The 17,442-nt window shown below is 30.2% G+C and overlaps 2 protein-coding genes across 2 annotated transcripts in view; one reads left to right on the top strand and one right to left on the bottom strand.

The window, feature by feature from the left end:
- Positions 1-15,580, bottom strand: part of LOC111679124 (coiled-coil domain-containing protein lobo) — a 776,294-nt gene extending 760,714 nt beyond the window's left edge. The window contains 2 exon segments of the mRNA XM_046949218.1: positions 14,883-15,011; positions 15,103-15,580. Coding sequence (XP_046805174.1) covers positions 14,883-15,011; positions 15,103-15,522 — 549 coding nt within the window. The 5' untranslated portion in view covers positions 15,523-15,580.
- Positions 15,581-16,211: 631 nt separating this feature from the next.
- LOC124419367 (coiled-coil domain-containing protein lobo-like) lies at positions 16,212-17,027 on the top strand. The gene is made up of 3 exons (XM_046948430.1): positions 16,212-16,585; positions 16,688-16,816; positions 16,889-17,027. The coding sequence occupies exons 1-3, from the start codon at positions 16,580-16,582 to the stop codon at positions 16,934-16,936; spliced, it is 183 nt and encodes a 60-aa protein (XP_046804386.1). The 5' UTR covers positions 16,212-16,579; the 3' UTR covers positions 16,937-17,027.
- The last annotated feature ends 415 nt before the right edge of the window (positions 17,028-17,442 follow it).

Below are 17,442 nucleotides of genomic sequence, written 5' to 3'. Positions count from 1 at the left end.
CATTTTTCAACCAATTTTTGTGTTTTTCATCTTTTTGTAACGCTAATTCTGTGTACATTACGATTCTTTGACAATAAAATACAAAACAAATTATTTAATGACAAAACTTTTGTGAAAACTTAAAAAATTGCCTATTTTCCCCTTGTAAATGCATCTTCAAACTTCAGAGCCGTTGCGGCACCAGTTAACGTAATCCTATTGACCTAATTTTTTCCACGACTTATTTTTATAACCCATAGAACAATTCTAGTGGGGGACGGCCTGTAGGATAAAATTATTTTTCCTTCATACAAGCTTGGAGCACTCTAATGTTTATACTACAATCATAATTTTAACCACAGCCATGTTTTTCTCTGCGTGCTTTTACAGAGAAATATATCATTGTCAATGAGTCGTTTAAAACCCAAAAATAAAGGTATTAAGATATATGCATTTCACAAAAATAGTTTGTTATAAGAAATTTTTTCACTCTCTGGGATAAGGAATTAGTTGATAATTGGCCCAATTGCTAATTAAAGACCCTTTTCAAAAAATCTTTCGGATGTTCATATTTTGATTTTAAATGTTATAAATTTATTACTTTTTAATCATAAATGCGTTTTTCATTTAAGAAAAAAGTTCGGTGTTACCGAACTTTGAAAACCGAACAAAGTTCCGGTTCGGCCGAACTTACAAATTTACCGAAGTTCGGATTCGGTGTTCGGTACAGGGCAGCAATGGCCAGAGATTTTACACCAACGTGTAAAAAGCACGAATGGGCGGTGGCGAGTTTTCGAATAAGCTCTCCCTGTGGTCGTAAAAGTATCACCGTGAAATAAGGCCAACACGTCAGGTGTAAAGCACTTCGGCTTACGTATTTCTTTTCTTTCCGGCAACAGCAGAAAACTTATCCAGAAATGTAGATTTCACCGTTTATCAGTCTTTTTATCAACATTATCTTCCCACGATTCCAAGTGACCTCTCCAGTAACCAGGATGAGACAAAAATTGCAATACAGTAAGGGAAGTACATATTTTAAAATATTTTTATATAAAATTAAAAATATTTTATTTATTATTTACATTTTTTCACAAATGACTATGGGGAACTCTAATAGGTGGTATGTTGAATTCACAGTGCCCATATGTGTGAAGAGCCTACTTTATGTTTTCAAAAAAATAATGACATGTTTCTTCTCTATTCTTTCCCCATGGTTTAAGCAATATTAAAAAAAATCTAAAGTTGAAGTCTTAAAAGACCAACTTTTTGGGAAACAAATTTAGGAAAAAATCGAACATTTTACAAAAGAATTACAAATTTTCAAAAGATATCGACAATAGTCGTTAAAAATTTAGTTTTTCAATTGATATGTGAATTCATGGACCGATATATTGTCCATTTGACATTTCAGAGATTTTTATAAAAAACTACTCAATTATTTAAAAAAGCTTTACACTTTTTTTATCAAATGTAGATAGGGTTAACAATGTGTTCAAATTATAAATAATATATTATTTTCATTAACACGTTTTGGGCTAAACAAGTGATAGCTAAAGAATTTTCTAATTTATATATACATATTTGAATGTATATAATTATTTACATTGCGCATAGTTAGGGTGCATTTTTATAAACTACACCACTTTAGTGGGGAGGGTATATTGGGTTTGTGCTGATGTTTGTAACATTAGAAAAATATTATGCTATGTCCGTCCGTCCGTCCGTCTGGCTGGCTGTCCATGTAAATCTTGTGCGCAATGTACAGGCCGCAAATTTTCAAGATAATTGGATGAAATTTGGCACACACCCTTTTTTGGCCCAAGGACGAAGCCTATTGAAAATGGTTAAAATCGGTCCATTATTTCGATTAGCCCCCATACAACCGTACCCCCCAAATAGGGCCTTTTGGCTTATAATTAATTTAAATGAACTATTATGTTAACAAAAGTCGACAGCACTTAGTTTTATAGAACTTTAAATGACACTACCGATTTTTGTAATGATCGCGCTTCATTTGACCCTATCCCCCATACAAACTCCCCTTCAGAAAATGACTTAAAGGTCAAAATTTATTTTTTTTTAATAATCCCCATTTTTAACATACATACTAGGGTATTCAATTATTCGGGTTTTTGTCTTATTCGGTTTATTCGACAAATAATAATTTGAGGTTTTACGTTAGCCGGTTAATAATCGGATAATTAAAAATTATTCGGTTATTTGATAAAAAGGAAACTAGATGTTATCATTGCTTTTAACAATAATTTTCTTCATATACACCCTGTAAAGCATTCGCATATGGAAAAGTTGATAAGCATGTGAAAATATGCATGTCCTTTTAAGACGGCTTTACACGATCGCACAAGTAATATGATCTTTCAAAATTTTGTGTAGAAGATTACGGATGGGATCGTTTAAACGCACGCAATATGTAGTGAAACCATCACGCATTGAGAGAGAATACAGATGGAAAATTTGACAGTCGTATGGCTCTCATTTTTGAAACGATTCAAAAAACAAGCCGGTTTCATTAGATCAGGGATGTATTTTTATGTAAACACATATAAAAAAGTAAAACAGCTGTTTCCATCAAATTCTTTGTTTAGTTTCTTATCAAATATTACAAACGAGTTCTAGAATTCATACGTTACATTGAACACTAGTTCAACTATAACTGTTGCTGAAAACGGGTTGTAAATATAAAAGCGATATTATTATTTCCATTACATTCATACTTGTTTCTATCTACTGAATTGTTTGAGGACTTTTAATTTGCTTATAGTTTGAGGACATATTTTTAATAATCAAACTTGATAAAAATTCATAAAATATCACTTAAGCTTCGTCAGTAAGTTTCCAAAGGTTGTTTTAAATAGACTTTACATTTTTTAGCCCTTTAAATTAGGCTATAAAAATCTATAAAAAAATCTATAAAAATCCCCCTATGCGAAGATTGAAACATTTTCCTATGTGTCAAATTGTTAATAATAATGTATATTTATGGCAATAGATCTACTACATATCTAAAAGAATTTTGTTTTTCCCATTTCATTACTCTCATGTTGATTAAAAAATCTATCAATTGCCAAAAATGTCGGTGTCATTTTGTATTGGCGCGGAATAATACAAAGTCAAAAGTCCTAATTTGCCATTAAAGAGTGGTAACCTCAAAATCAAAAATAAATTTTTTAAAATCAAAAATTAAGGCATTAAAGCCGTATACATTAAAAATAAATACTTAAGTGTAGTATATTTAACATAGCACAGTGGGCCAGAATGGAAATTTTTTGGAAATAAATCTGGCGTTTCTAAACGGCTGATCCGATCGGGATAAAATTTGGCGTGAGCGTAGCCAAGGAGTATTCGAGTTTAAGTTTTGAAGATGAACCCCGCAGATGCCCTAGGGACGGAGCTGTGGCGGCTTAAAGTAGGGTACCTACGACATGTAAAATTTTTAAACTTGTGCCATTTTTTTGTTTTTCACCCAAATACAAAGATTTTTATATTTTCTGAAAGCGCTCGACGAGATCTTGCTTGGACATACTACTTATCTCTTATAATATCCGAGTTATAGGCATTTAAAAATTTAGTGATACAAAATTTACCATACCTTGGTCCGCCTTTTTTTGAATACCGGGCGTAATTTTGGACCAAATGGATTTTTTCTTGTTACTTAGACAACAAAATTTCCAATAATATACAAAAAATTTCAGATCAATATCATTTACAGATCCAAAAATATACGTTTTTTAATTTAAAAATTCAAAAAATTTTAGATTTTTGCCGTTTTTTTGCCCAAAATGTGTCTTAACTCTTTTATTAATAAAATAAAATTTTCTTTAAGAACATATAACAATTTTATAGTTTTCTAAAAGGTATCTTTACGCAGAACGCTTTGGCGTAAAAAACTTGTCCTATTTTTGAAAATGTTGCCACTGCGTCCTTCCGAATATGACCTATTTTTTATCAAAACTTCAACTTTGGGCGACATGTTCTAAAATCCCAAAGCTGGGATCAGAAAACTGAAAGCAGTTTTGGAAACCTCAATATGTTTTCTATTTACTCCAAAAGTATTTTCCCAGCCCTGAAAGAAATGTGGACCCTATGGGCAAAAATGTAAAAAATCCCATTTTTTGGATTTTCATTCCTATTTTTGGGAATTGCGGGATGCCCTTTGACCTTTTCAATTTTTTTTTGCATTTTCTTATTTGAAATGACAAATTTAACAAGCGTTGAAGATTTCATTGAGTTTTGTTCATAAATAAAGATTTTGTCATATATTACATATTTGTTAAATTTCTAAAACTATGATTTATATCAAAATTTTAATAGGGTCGCAGATAGCTACAACAATTTAGTCCATATTTATCCCTTAATATCTTTTTTAGTTAGATATGGAAATTCTCGACCCTTTACAAAAATTTCCAATATCTCAATTACATTCAAAAATATGTTCATTTAAACCTGTATCCTTTAATTTCATATTTTTCATATTTTAGTATTAAATATGACAGAACATGTTTAAATCTTATATTTACCTATTTTCTATTTGTTTGCTTATCCTTATAATTGAAAGGTCCTATTATGCTTAAATTTTCAGAAATTTATAACTATTTTTTACCTAAATTTTTTCGACAGATCATTTCGTTCTGTTTCGTTTATGATCATGTAGGTAAAAATAATAAGAAATATCAATGACTGAATTACAGGTTATAGTAATATAGTCCTAAATGTTAATAGGTAGACAGTTCGTAATTTTTTACTTTGGAATACCTGTATCGGAAATGACAAGAATTGGTATATAAGTAAACTTCTCAGATTTTAAGTACCATATTTAATAAGTCTAAACTGAAGATTACATTAAAGTACGAAGAGTTGTGTTCCGTTTTATGGAGTGTATCTTCAAAAGGGTCAGAAAGAATTGAAGGCATTTCAAATTATATAAAAACTACATTTAGTAGAAAAGTAGACAAAACAGGCATATCAAAAATTTAAAACTTTTTGATGTAAAAAGTAAGTCAGTGGATGGAAATAAAAAGAAATTTCGATTAAAATTTTGTAGTTGGATGGAAACTACTACGGAAATCTCAACTTACAACACATCAGCAGGAGCGTCTTGCAAGTCATACGAAGACTTATGTTCAAGGTCAAAAAAGGAGGGTCACACAAAAAATTTTTTCAATCTCAAATGAGGAAATTGCTGATACATTTAACGAAATGCTGAAAAAGGAAAACCAACCTATGGATGCCGTACATATTGCAACTATTCTTCCTAATGCATCACCAAAACGACTTATGCGAATTGTGGAAAGTATACCAACTCCAACATCACAATCAAATTTTACTGAAGAGGAAGCAATAGCGCTTATATTGGAACTGGGTCTCAGTCGAAATAAGTACCAAATATTAAGGAAAGCTCTCCATGAAAAAGGACACAATATATTACCATCATACAAGGCGATCCAGGAAAAAAACAAGCTATCCTACCATTACCTATTGCTGTTAATGATGTGGAAGCTTGTATTGATATATCATCTTTGCTCGAAAACACAGCATCAAGAATTGTGTAAGACTTTTCAGAAGACCAACTAAGAAAAATTCATAACTGTGATGTTGTCTTAATGTGTGAGTGGGGATGTGACGGTTTATCAGCACTTCCAGAATACAAACAAGCTTGTGGAAGTCGGGCATTAGCAGACTACAAAAGTGTATTTATGTCATCATTAGTGCCATTACGAATTCGTTCATATTCCCTTAATCCGTCATCGTCAAGCATCGGAAATTCATTTGAAGATATATGGATCAATACAACTCCGGGTTCAAAAAATTTTGTAGACCCATTGGATTTGAATATATAAAGGAGTCAAAGAAAACAACAAAAGATTTAGTGGAATATTTAAAAGATGAAATAAATGCACTGGAGCCCATTTGCATAAAAATAAAGGAATTCTCTATTAACGTATCATATCAGCTAAGGAAAGGTCAGTAATACCATAACAGAAACTTCTTCCTTCTGGAGATGCTTAATATGTAATGAGAAAAAGTCGCAATTCCCAAATATAGACAAAGCAGAAGTATTAATGAAGAAGTCCTGTCTTTCGGAATTTCACCACTTCATGCCAGAATACGATTTTTGGATTACTTTTTACACATAGCATACGAATGATATTGTATTAAATTGTGTTTTATATTTCGGTGGGCGGGAAAGGTGGTTTGTTTGGGGTGATTTAGGTATTTTTGTGCGTGGCTCATAATAAAATTATATTTCTTTATTGTATATACAATGTTATAGTCTTTAATAAAATAATTAATTAAATCATTTTTAAAAATTGTCCAAATATTTTATTCAACACCAAATGTATGTTCTTCATACTTAATACTAAAATATGAAAAAGATGAAATTAAAAGACACAGCTTTAAATGAACATATTTTTGAATGTATTGTGATATTGGCTTGAATTTTTTTGTAAAGGGTCGAGAATTTCCATATCTAACTAAAAAAAGATATTAAGGGATAAATATGGACTAAATTGTTGTAGCTATCTGCGACCTTATTAAAATTTTGATATAAATCATAGTTTTAGAAATTTAACAAATATGTAAAATATGACAAAAATCTTTATTTATGAACAAAACTCAATGAAATCTTTAACGCTTGTTAAATTTGTCATTTCAAATAAGAAAATGCAAAAAAAAAATGAAAAGGTCAAAGGGCATCCCGCAATTCCCAAAAATAGGAATGAAAATCCCAAAAATGGGATTTTTTACATTTTTGCCCATATGGTCCACATTTCTTTCAGGGCTGGGAAAATACTTTTGGAGTAAATAGAAAACATATTGAGGTTTCCAAAACTGCTTTCAGTTTTCTGATCCCAGCTTTGGGTTTTAGAACATGTGGCCCAAAGTTGAAGTTTTGATAAAAATAGGTCATATTCGGAAGGACGCATTGGCAACATTTTCACAAACTAGGACAAGTTTTTTACGCCAAAGCGTTCTGCGTAAAGATACCTTTTAGAAAACTATAAAATTGTTATATGTTCTTAAAGAAAATTTTATTTTATTAATAAAAGAGTTAAGACACATTTTGGGTAAAAAAACGGCAAAAATCTAACATTTTTTGAATTTTTAAATTAAAAAACGTATATTTTTGGATCTGTAAATGATATTGATCTGAAATTTTTTGTATATTATTGTAAATTTTGTTGTCTAACAAGAACAATTGAGTCCATTTGGTCCAAAATTACGCGCGGTATTCAAAAAAATGCGGACCAAGGTATGGTAAATTTTGTATCACTAAATTTTTAAATGCCTATATCTCGGATATTATAAGAGATAAGTTTTTTCAGGATCTCGTCGATCGCTTTCAGAAAATATCTTTGTATTTGGCTGAAAAACAAAAAAATTGCACGAGTTTAAAAATTTTACATGTCGTAGGTTCCCTACTTTGAGCCGCCACACGAAAACTCCTTGGCTACGCTCACGCCAAATTTTATCCCGATCGGATCAGCCGTTTAGAAATGCCAGATTTATTTCCAAAAAATTTCCATTCTGCCCCACTGTGTAGTGTAGGGTATAATTAAAATATTTGTTCTTCAGGGACCGTATCAGTTATAAGTTGTATCAGTTAAAAAGATAATTTTATTTTTCTGTCATAAAATAGAAATTATTTGAGAAGTTTTATTTATTCCATCCATGTTGAAACAAATTTTTTATTTGCATTTTTTAATAATTATACCAATTTTCATTGCATTTTTCGGAATGCAACATAATAATCTAACGACTTATTATGGTATGTAGGCAGCTTAGAAATAAATATTTAATCTGATTATAAATACATACATTGGTATCATTAATAATTATTATTCACCTTCGTCATAAGTACAGTCTTTCTCACGCATTTTCCTAGCTTTAGTTGCAGCGATTGTTTTACAGTTTCAGTAGCACCCATCAAAATATTTGCTTACAAATTCACTAGAAAAATCACCAGAACTCAACGAGTAAAGCGCTTACTAAAAAAAGTACTTTCCACAAAATTTCATCATTACTCATTTCTAACCTAACATTTTTATACCTACTATCAAAAAGATAGAGATATATTGATTTTGTCGTTCCGTGTGTAACACATCGAAATATTGTTCATAGACCCCGTTAAGTATATATATTGTGGGACCTCGTAAGATTCTAAAACGATCTAGCTATCCGTCCGTCTAGCTGTTGTTGACACAAAAAAGAGATAGGGAGATGACATTTTCCCAAAATATTCTCTATTAATCAGAAATGTTTGGTATTGAAAATGGGTAAAATATACAAGAATATGGATAAAAAGCTTCCAGCATTAATAAATTTGGCATAAATAAGTCGTTTATATATATATATATATATATATATATGCATGGTACCGGTCATAGCCAATGTGCAAAAATTGCCACCTGCGTCTTCATTGAAGACAAAGGGGCGATGGTAGACCGTTCTCAAGTCTACCCAGTGGATGAAAAAGATCACCGTGAGATAGGCCGACACGGCAGGTGCTCACGTTAAACTATCGACAGTCTGTGCATAGCGGAATCTAAATATGCATTAAAACAAATAGAAAAAAAAAACCTCAAAGTGTCCAAACTATGCGCTAAATCGAAAACCTGTTTCTCATCTCTTTTGATGGTGGGTATAAAAACATAAATTGAGATGTTGAAAAATAAAATCTTAAACAACAAAACATCGGCAAACATAGTAAAACATATATTCTTCATAACATCCGGCCAATTTCGCGAATATTTCATTGATTTTAATCTGAAATAACAAAATTTTCATAGAAACTTTCAAACATTTTTATCAAAAAGAAAAATATAATTTAAATTTAAGTCAAAGCTTCTAAAAAAATATAATATGAAAAAATTCATACAATTTAGGAACTTATTAACTTTTTTAATGGAAGCTGTTCATAATATTTATGCTGAAACTTTTTTCTGTGAACGCAGAAACTACTTAAAGTGTAACATAATTTTTTTTTTTTTTTGTTAAAGCCAAAGATATTGTCTTTAAAATCGGGCAAATATAATATTTTACTTCCAAAAGGTTAAAGTATCATAGTGTATATTTCAATGTCAAATAGGTCAGACAGCCCCGTGTTAAAAATTATAAAAACTCATGGTATGAGGATACCTAAACTCTTTTCTCCATTCAAGTAAAATTTGTTCGATGGAGACTCGAGTAGTTCTGAAGTTATTAACCAAAAAGTAATTTAAAGCAAGTTTTTATGCAAAATCGTATGAAACATAAAACAAACAGAAAAAATACACATTAGTATTAATTTCAATTTATATAGTTTATATTGTATCTCATAAAGTTATATTGAGTTTTAATTTTGGTTACAGTTAGCACACAATTGGACAAACATTCCATATAAAAATTATCACGAAAAGACTGCTGCTACGGCCATTTTCATTTTGATAAAATTTAAAATAAAATAAAACTTTCGCGCTTTTTACAAAATTTTCTTCATAATCAATTTGAAATTGAAAATAAACCAAAAAAATAGGTTTCATAATACATGAATGAAAATTCTTAAATGCATTTTAATAATACAGATAAAGCCGGCTTAACACGATCACACAAGTAATATGATCTGTCAAAATTTTGTGTAGAAGAGTACGGATGGGATCGTCAAAACGCAAAATGTAATGAAACCATCACAAATTGAGAGAGAATACAGATGGAACATTGGCTCTCATCATTTTTTGAAATGATTCAAGAAACAAGCAGGTCTCATTAGATCAGGGATGTATTTTTATGTAAACACATATAAAACAAGTAAGAAAGTATAGTCGGTTGTGAATATTAAATGTGATTTATTTTTCATAATAAAGCATTTTTCTTCAATATTCCCTTGTTCCGATACATTTAAGCAATTTATGGATTAAAAACTAATTTTCTGAAAGAGGTTTTATATGGGGGCTAGGGGGCAAATATGGACCAAGTCCGATAAAATTTTGTAAATATATTTATATTTACATAATACTTTATTGTGCTGAATTTCATCGCGATATTTGTGTCTATAAGTTAATTTGGGACATTCAAGTAATTTTCTGAAGGGGACTTTGTATGGGAGCTAGGGTCAAATGGGCCCGATCTTTATAAAATTCGGCAGGGTCATCAAGACTTCTATAAAACTTAGTTTTGCCGTATTTTATCGATATATCTGTATATTTAACATAAAGCTCAAAAGCCCTTGTCGGGGAGTTCTGTTCTATGGGGGCTAGGGGAAATAATGGACCGATTTCAACCATTTTCAGTAGGCTTCGCCCTTGGGTCAAATAAAACGTGCGTGCCATCCAATTATCTTGAAAATTGCGACCTGTACCTTGCGCACAAGCTTTACATGGACAGCCAGCCAGCCAGACGCACGGACGGACATAGCTTAATCAACTCAGAAAACGATTCTATTGGTATACTTTAAGGTGGGTCTAGGACGAATATTTTTGTATGTTACAAACATCAGCAAAAATCCAATATACCCTCCCCACTAAAGTGGTGTGTGGTATAAAAATAAAACAGCTGTATCCATCTTACTTTTTTATTGATTTATGTCAATCGTGAAAACACAAAAAATATAAATCAACTTTTATTCTCTTTTTTGATATACGGATGGAATTTCATTTTATTTTTTCATTAGACTTGTCGTACGTAAAGTGTGATCGTCTAAAGGGCCCTTAATCGGTACTATAAGAAAAATTCAACTTTAGCCAAATCGGTTCATTTAAAATCAGGTACCTCACCAGGGTGGTTACAAAGTAAATTTTCAGTAATGCAAAATTATCCATAATAATTTTCTTGTTCATTTTAATTTAATTGCTTCTGCAGTTTAAGAGATAAATAGCATTTTCTGTATAAATTGAAATTGATTCCAATGTGTATTTTTTTGTTTGTTAAATTTTTCCTACGATTTTGTATAAAAATCTTAAGATTGCGTTTTGGTTAATAATTCCTGAACTAAACTAAACCCATTTCGAAAAGATTGCTTTATTTTTTTTAATATCTTGTACTGGGACCAAGATTTTCAATCGAAATAAACTTGTTTTCAATAAAACAGTCATATAATCGAACAGTATGTAACTTGAAAAACAGTTTTTCATTACACGTAATGTAAAAAAATAGAGAATTGTACCAAATATATTGAAATTAATCAAAACTAATCTTTGAAAATAATCAAATTAATTATTTGATTAATTCTGATTATATTTGATTATTTTCATTTTCTGAAGGAGAACTTATATGGAAGGTAAAGTCAATTGTAGACCGATCACCATAAAAATTTGATGAAGAGCTTGTGACTAGTAAAAAACTTATTTATGTAGAATTTTACTGCTGTAGTCGAATTTTTTAGTCAGTAATTAAAATTTATTAAGGTTAGGTTGATAGGAGGATGTATACTACATCAAATCCGAAGCAATACACCTAGGCCGCTATCGGGCCTGTTGCGTTTGTCAGCTTTACTGCCTCGAGCTCCCTTCACTTTAAAACTTTTAAATTCGCCCTTTCGTAAACGGCGGTATATTTCTGTTTCTGGGTCTTCAATATAGAACCCCAGCCCCACTTTGTTCCCCAATTTAGAGCCATCCATGTAACAACGGATCTGGGATAAGCGTTTATTAAAGTAATTAAATAATAATTAAAGTCATTTCTAAAAGGGTCTTTATAGGCGGCTAGGGTCTAGCACAAAACTTGTTTATGTTGAATTTCATAGGAGTAAATTAAGTCCACAAAATTAATTTTAAATTGAAAGTAAAGTTGCAACTTAAAATTTTGAATAAACAAATGCTGTGATAATAAGTCGAAATTCTTAGATAAACCAAAATATATTGTTACGAAATTGTATTTGCATTTAAATTAAACATTTCTTAACGGCTAGTTTCAAGATTCATTATGAATGTTTCTAAACAACATTTGTTTTGAAACATTCTATTTCCTGAAACTTCTATCTGTTAAAGTAACATTTGGTATGGCAACGCTAAGTGTGAGTGCTTTTAAATAAACACAGTAGTGCTTTCAAGAATGTGACCGTTAAAAAACAATGCTAGGAGTATCCGGAAGATGTCTCTAGAATATCCTGGAAATGTCTAGAAGATGATGACAAGGTATAAATAACGCCGGCAAGAGACCAAGTCAGTCAGTATTTTATAAAATGTCGTTAAGTAAAGTTAATAAAGTTAAGTGTGCTGTCGTGTTAATGAAAATAATCATTTCCTAAATATTGGAAATGGTATTCCCTACAAATGTTGTAATAACATATAAAATTGTACGCCGAACAATAATCGCGATACATACAAAGATTTGATACTCATAACATTTGACTTCCACTGTATCATTTTGACCGCGACTTTTAGTACTTTATTTAGATTTTATGGATAAAGCTGAAAACGAGGTTTTATTTTATATTGGTAAATTCTTAATTTTAGCTAGTTCTTCTGCGAATGTTATGGATGCAATGCTTACGTTCGCTAAACCGTCTTATAATTAGTCAAATATACCCTATAAAGTCTATTAACTCATATTTCGAAAGAAATCTGTGCATAAATTGGAAAATTTTAATATATAAACTGTTTGCCAAAAAGTCCTATGTGAAGTTTTCTTTTTAATTGCGCTAAAGCGCGTAAAAATTGAGTATTTTTTTAAATGCGTATTAAATATATTAGTAAAGTAAAATAGGCCTATCCAGTAAAATAGGTCTATGAGTATTGGAGATATATTCAAAACAAATATTATCAACAAATAATATATTTTATGGAATTTTTGATTAAGGCATGTCAAATAGTATATTTGCATAAAAATCAAAAAGTCCAGAGATATATGCAGAGATGAGTCGCGATATGATAGAAGTATATGAGAACTCCTGTATTTTTTGGTGTATCACTGTGAAATTATTTACACAAAACCAAAATTAACATTTTCTCAGTATTTTTTATGTCCAGCCTTTTAAAACCCAATGTCCAGCTTTTTGCAAATTGGAATCTTTCAACCCTACTCTAGCCCCTTTTCATTTAATTAAAAGTCGACTTTTAGACTTTTCGACTATAAGTTTTTTATAAATAATCGACTTTTCGACCTTTTGACTATTTTCGACTTTTTCCGACTTTTTGATTTTTTGACTATTTTCGACTTCTTTAGACTTTTTTCCGACTATTTTATGACTTTTTTCGAGTTTTTCCGACTTTTATTAACAAAGTCGACTTTTCGACCTTTTTCACAGACGATAGTCGATTTATCGATTTTTTGGAACAAAATAGTCGACTTCGACTTTTTTCTTTTTTCAACCTTTGTCGACTATCTTCGACTTTTTTCGACTTATCGACGTTTTTCGACTTTTTTCGACTTTTATTAACAAAGTCGACTTTTCGACCTTTTTCACAGACGATAGTCGAGTTATCGATTTTTTGGAACAAAATAGTCGACTTCAACTTTTCGACTTTTTTCGACAAAAAGTCGATTGTTCGATTATTCGAAAGTCGATTTATAGAACCCTAGTCTATACCCGAGCAAAATTACGTACATCAATACCCAACATACCAGGGTATGTTGTATTTCTAGTGTATAACTCAGATAATTGTTTAAACTAATTAAATAAAGCATATGTATAAATAAATTCAATAGTTTTTGACCACATACCATTATCATACGCAAAAAAAAAAAACTAAAGACTTGGTAAAAGTTTGAATTCAAGATGCTATTACTCAGTGACAGAAATAATAATTGAATGTAAATGTTGGGTATTGTTGTACGAAGTTAAAATAGAAAATCGGTCATAAATCAGTTTAAAAAATACATATATATCAAACTAAGTTTTGAAAAATTTATAGAAAACATAACTTTGACATTAGAAAGATCTCGAGATATATCACTTCAAAAATGAAAAACATACCTGGGTATGTGGGTATTGACATAATAGTTAAATATGTTTTGAAATACATGTAAATATTATTTCAAAGGTTTTTGTTTATTGGGATTTATCAGGTTTTTCCAAAATTATGATTTTTGTAGAAATTAGATTTACAAAATTTTAATTTTTTATGTTTCCAACAATTTTGTATTAAATAAAAAATTAGAAAAACAGATATGTTCAATTTCAATCGGCGTTGGTATCGTAGAATGCGTCATTTTTATATCATACTTCTCCATAGTATATTATAATTTCCGTTTTTGGTGATGTTTGTAAAATCCAAAAATATTCGTCTTACACCCACATTAAAATCTGTTCAGAATCATCTTCAGAGTCCGCTTGTCCATCCGTCTATCTGTCCAAATAGATAATTAGATGAAACTTAGCACATACTATTCTTTTGATGCAAGTACGAATGCTATTAAAAATACTCCATTAGTTTGCATCCATACAACCGTAGGGCTTTTGGGCTCATAACTAAGTTCAATATTCTAGTACGTATGTTTTATAAAAGTAAGACACTGAAGATTTTTGGATTCTGATCGGTCCTCATTTGACCTTAGCCCTCCATAAGTTAAAAACAGAATAAATGATTTATTATTTAAAAAATAGTAAACATTTTGAACACTGGTGTAGAGTATCATATGGTCGGTCACATCCGCATATATTTTATTACTTCTTCATTATTGATTTTCTTTTGTTTCAAATAATTTGATACTAAAATTGTTTATGACATTTTTATAACGATTCAACGATACGATACCGATTGTGAATTGGACAATAGTAAACCTCTTAAAATACATATGTATATAATATTTGTATATACTTATTTATCTTTTATTTTAATTTCGTATTATACAAGAAAACGATTGTTTTCATTATTCAAAAACAGTTTTAAAACTTGAAATCACCTTATATAAATGAATTTTTAATATCCTTTACTTAATATCTAAAATAAATAAAGTGTACTTACAAAACTCATCATATCATCTAATGGTTCGTAAATAATGAAATCTGCAACGAAACTTGCACACTCTTCCGCATTTCTAATTAAAGGTCTATGGAGAAATGATGTAGGTCGTATTGTGGTACATACGAATTTCTAAAATTTAATGTTACATATTTATTTAGAATCAAAGTTAAAATTTGATTGCACTACTAATAACTACTTTTAAGTCACTTTATATGCTTACTTGTACATTACATTCATTGGGTAGGGCTAAAACTAGGGGACGTCTATTCGAATTGTTAATAACAAACTGGTGTCGAAAATTTTCTGCATATAATAACAGTAGCCGTTCTTTAGCTGATATAGTATAGTAGGAAGGTGGATAGCAGTGAATAGAATCCTTAAATTCTTCAACAGTTTCAGGAAATGATAAATCAATGCGTCCAACTTGGTACGAATTTTTGTTTTGAACGGTTTCATTATCCAAGTCGTCAAATTTGTCTTCTACTTCATATCTTGCCTCTTTAATATCTGCATTTTTGGCATCCATATTATCTAAACGTACTGCTTCATGTTGAGCTTCTTCAATACTTTTAATTTGATCATCATGTTTATGTGAATCAATTGTAATTTTAGCCTTTGAAATATAAGGTTGACGAGGCATGATTATTTATTTTATTTACAAAAAAATAAAATGTCTTGAGAAAATATATTTTAAAATAAAACAATTTTTGGTTGTCATGTGAACGTAAATTTGCACGTAAAATGTTTCTTAATTAATTTTATTTTTCCATACAGAGCCCTCTTTTGGACGCTAGTTAATACTAATATGTAATGAATGGTGTGGTGAACATGTGCGGTGTTGTCCATCATTTAGTTACCCCGATTTTTGTATTTATTCGAATTGAGTTGCCAATTAAATCATTGTATAGCAGAAATTAAAACAGTACTAAATTTCTTTGTTTGTCTAACGCGCCACCTATGTTTCATTAGAAATATATGTACGCTTATCAAGGACATTTTTATTTTTTAATTTTATACTAATTATTAATGGCGCTATTTGTAAAAGAAGTCGCAGCGTTTGAGACATCCTCGCTGATACATCCTTGATTATCAACTGTTTTACCTTTCAATTTACTGCTGTTTTAATTTCCGCTCCACAATTATTTAATTGGCAACTCAATGAGAATAAATACAAAAATCGGAGTAACTAAATGATGGACAACACAACACATTTTCACCACTCCATCCATTACATTTTAGTATTAACTAGCGTCCAAAAGAGGGCTCTGTATGGTAAATAAAATTAATAAAAAAAAACTTTTTACGTACAAATTTACGTTCACATGACAACCAAAAATTGTTTTATTTTAAAATATATTTTCTGTAGACATTTTATTCTTTTGTGAATAAAGTAAATAATCATGCCTCGTCAACCTTATATTTCAAATTACAATTTAAAGAGGCAAGATAAGAAGAAGACAAATTTGACGACTTGAATATTAAAACCTTTCAAAATAAAGTTTCGCACCAAGTTGGACGCATTGATTTATCATTTCCTGAAACTGTTGAAGAATTTAAGGATTCTATTCACTGCCATCCACGATCCTACTATACTATATCAGCTAAAGAACGGCTACTGTTATTATATGCAGAAAATTTTCGACACCAGTTTGTTATTAACAATTCGAATAGACGTCCCCTAGTTTTAGCCCTGCCCAATGAATGTAATGAACAAGTAATCATATTAAGTGACTTAAAAGTAGTTATTAGTAGTGCAATCAAATTTTAACTTTGATTCAAAATAAATATGTAACATTAAATTTTAGAAATTCGTATGTGCCACAATACGACCTACATCATTTCTCCATAAACCTTTAATTAGAAATGCGGAAGAGTGTGCTAGTATCGTTGCAGATTTCATTATTTACGAACCATTAGATGATATGATGAGTTTTGTAAGTACACTTTCTTTATTTTATATATTAAGTCAAGGTTATTAAAAATTCATTTATATAAGATGATTTCAGGTTTTAAAACTGTTATTGAATAATGAAAACAGTCGTTTTCTTGTATAATACGAAATTAAAATAAAAGATACATAAGTATATACAAATATTATATACATATGTATTTTAAGAGGTTTACTATTGTCCAATTCACAATCGATATCGTATCGTTGAATCGTCATAAAAATGTCATAAACAATTTTAGTATCAAATTATTTGAAACAAAAGAAAATCAATAATGAAGAAGTAATAAAATATATGCGGATGTGACCGACCATATGATACTCTACACCAGTGTTCAAAATGTTTACTATTTTTTAAATAATAAATCTTTTATTCTGTTTTTAACTTATGGAGGGCCAAGGTCAAATGAGGACCGATCAGAATCCAAAAATCTGCAGTGTCTTACTTTTATAAAACATACGTACTAGAATATTGAACTTAGTTATGAGCCCAAAAGCCCTACGGTTGTATGGAGGCGAACTAATTGAGTATTTTTAATAGCATTCGTACTTGCATCAAAAGAAGAGTATGTGCTAATTTTCATCTAATTATCTATTTGGACTGATAGACGG

Source organism: Lucilia cuprina, chromosome 4 (genome assembly GCF_022045245.1).
Source record: "Lucilia cuprina isolate Lc7/37 chromosome 4, ASM2204524v1, whole genome shotgun sequence".
NCBI lineage: Eukaryota > Metazoa > Arthropoda > Insecta > Diptera > Calliphoridae > Lucilia > Lucilia cuprina.
This window is presented reverse-complemented; position numbering and strand designations above follow the sequence as displayed.

What these genes read in the sequence shown, in the direction of transcription:
- LOC124419367 (XM_046948430.1), top strand. An exon ending in TAGATGATATGATGAGTTTT is followed by an intron (nt 16,817 to 16,888) that starts GTAAGTACACTT and finishes AGATGATTTCAG; the next exon opens with GTTTTAAAACTGTTATTGAA.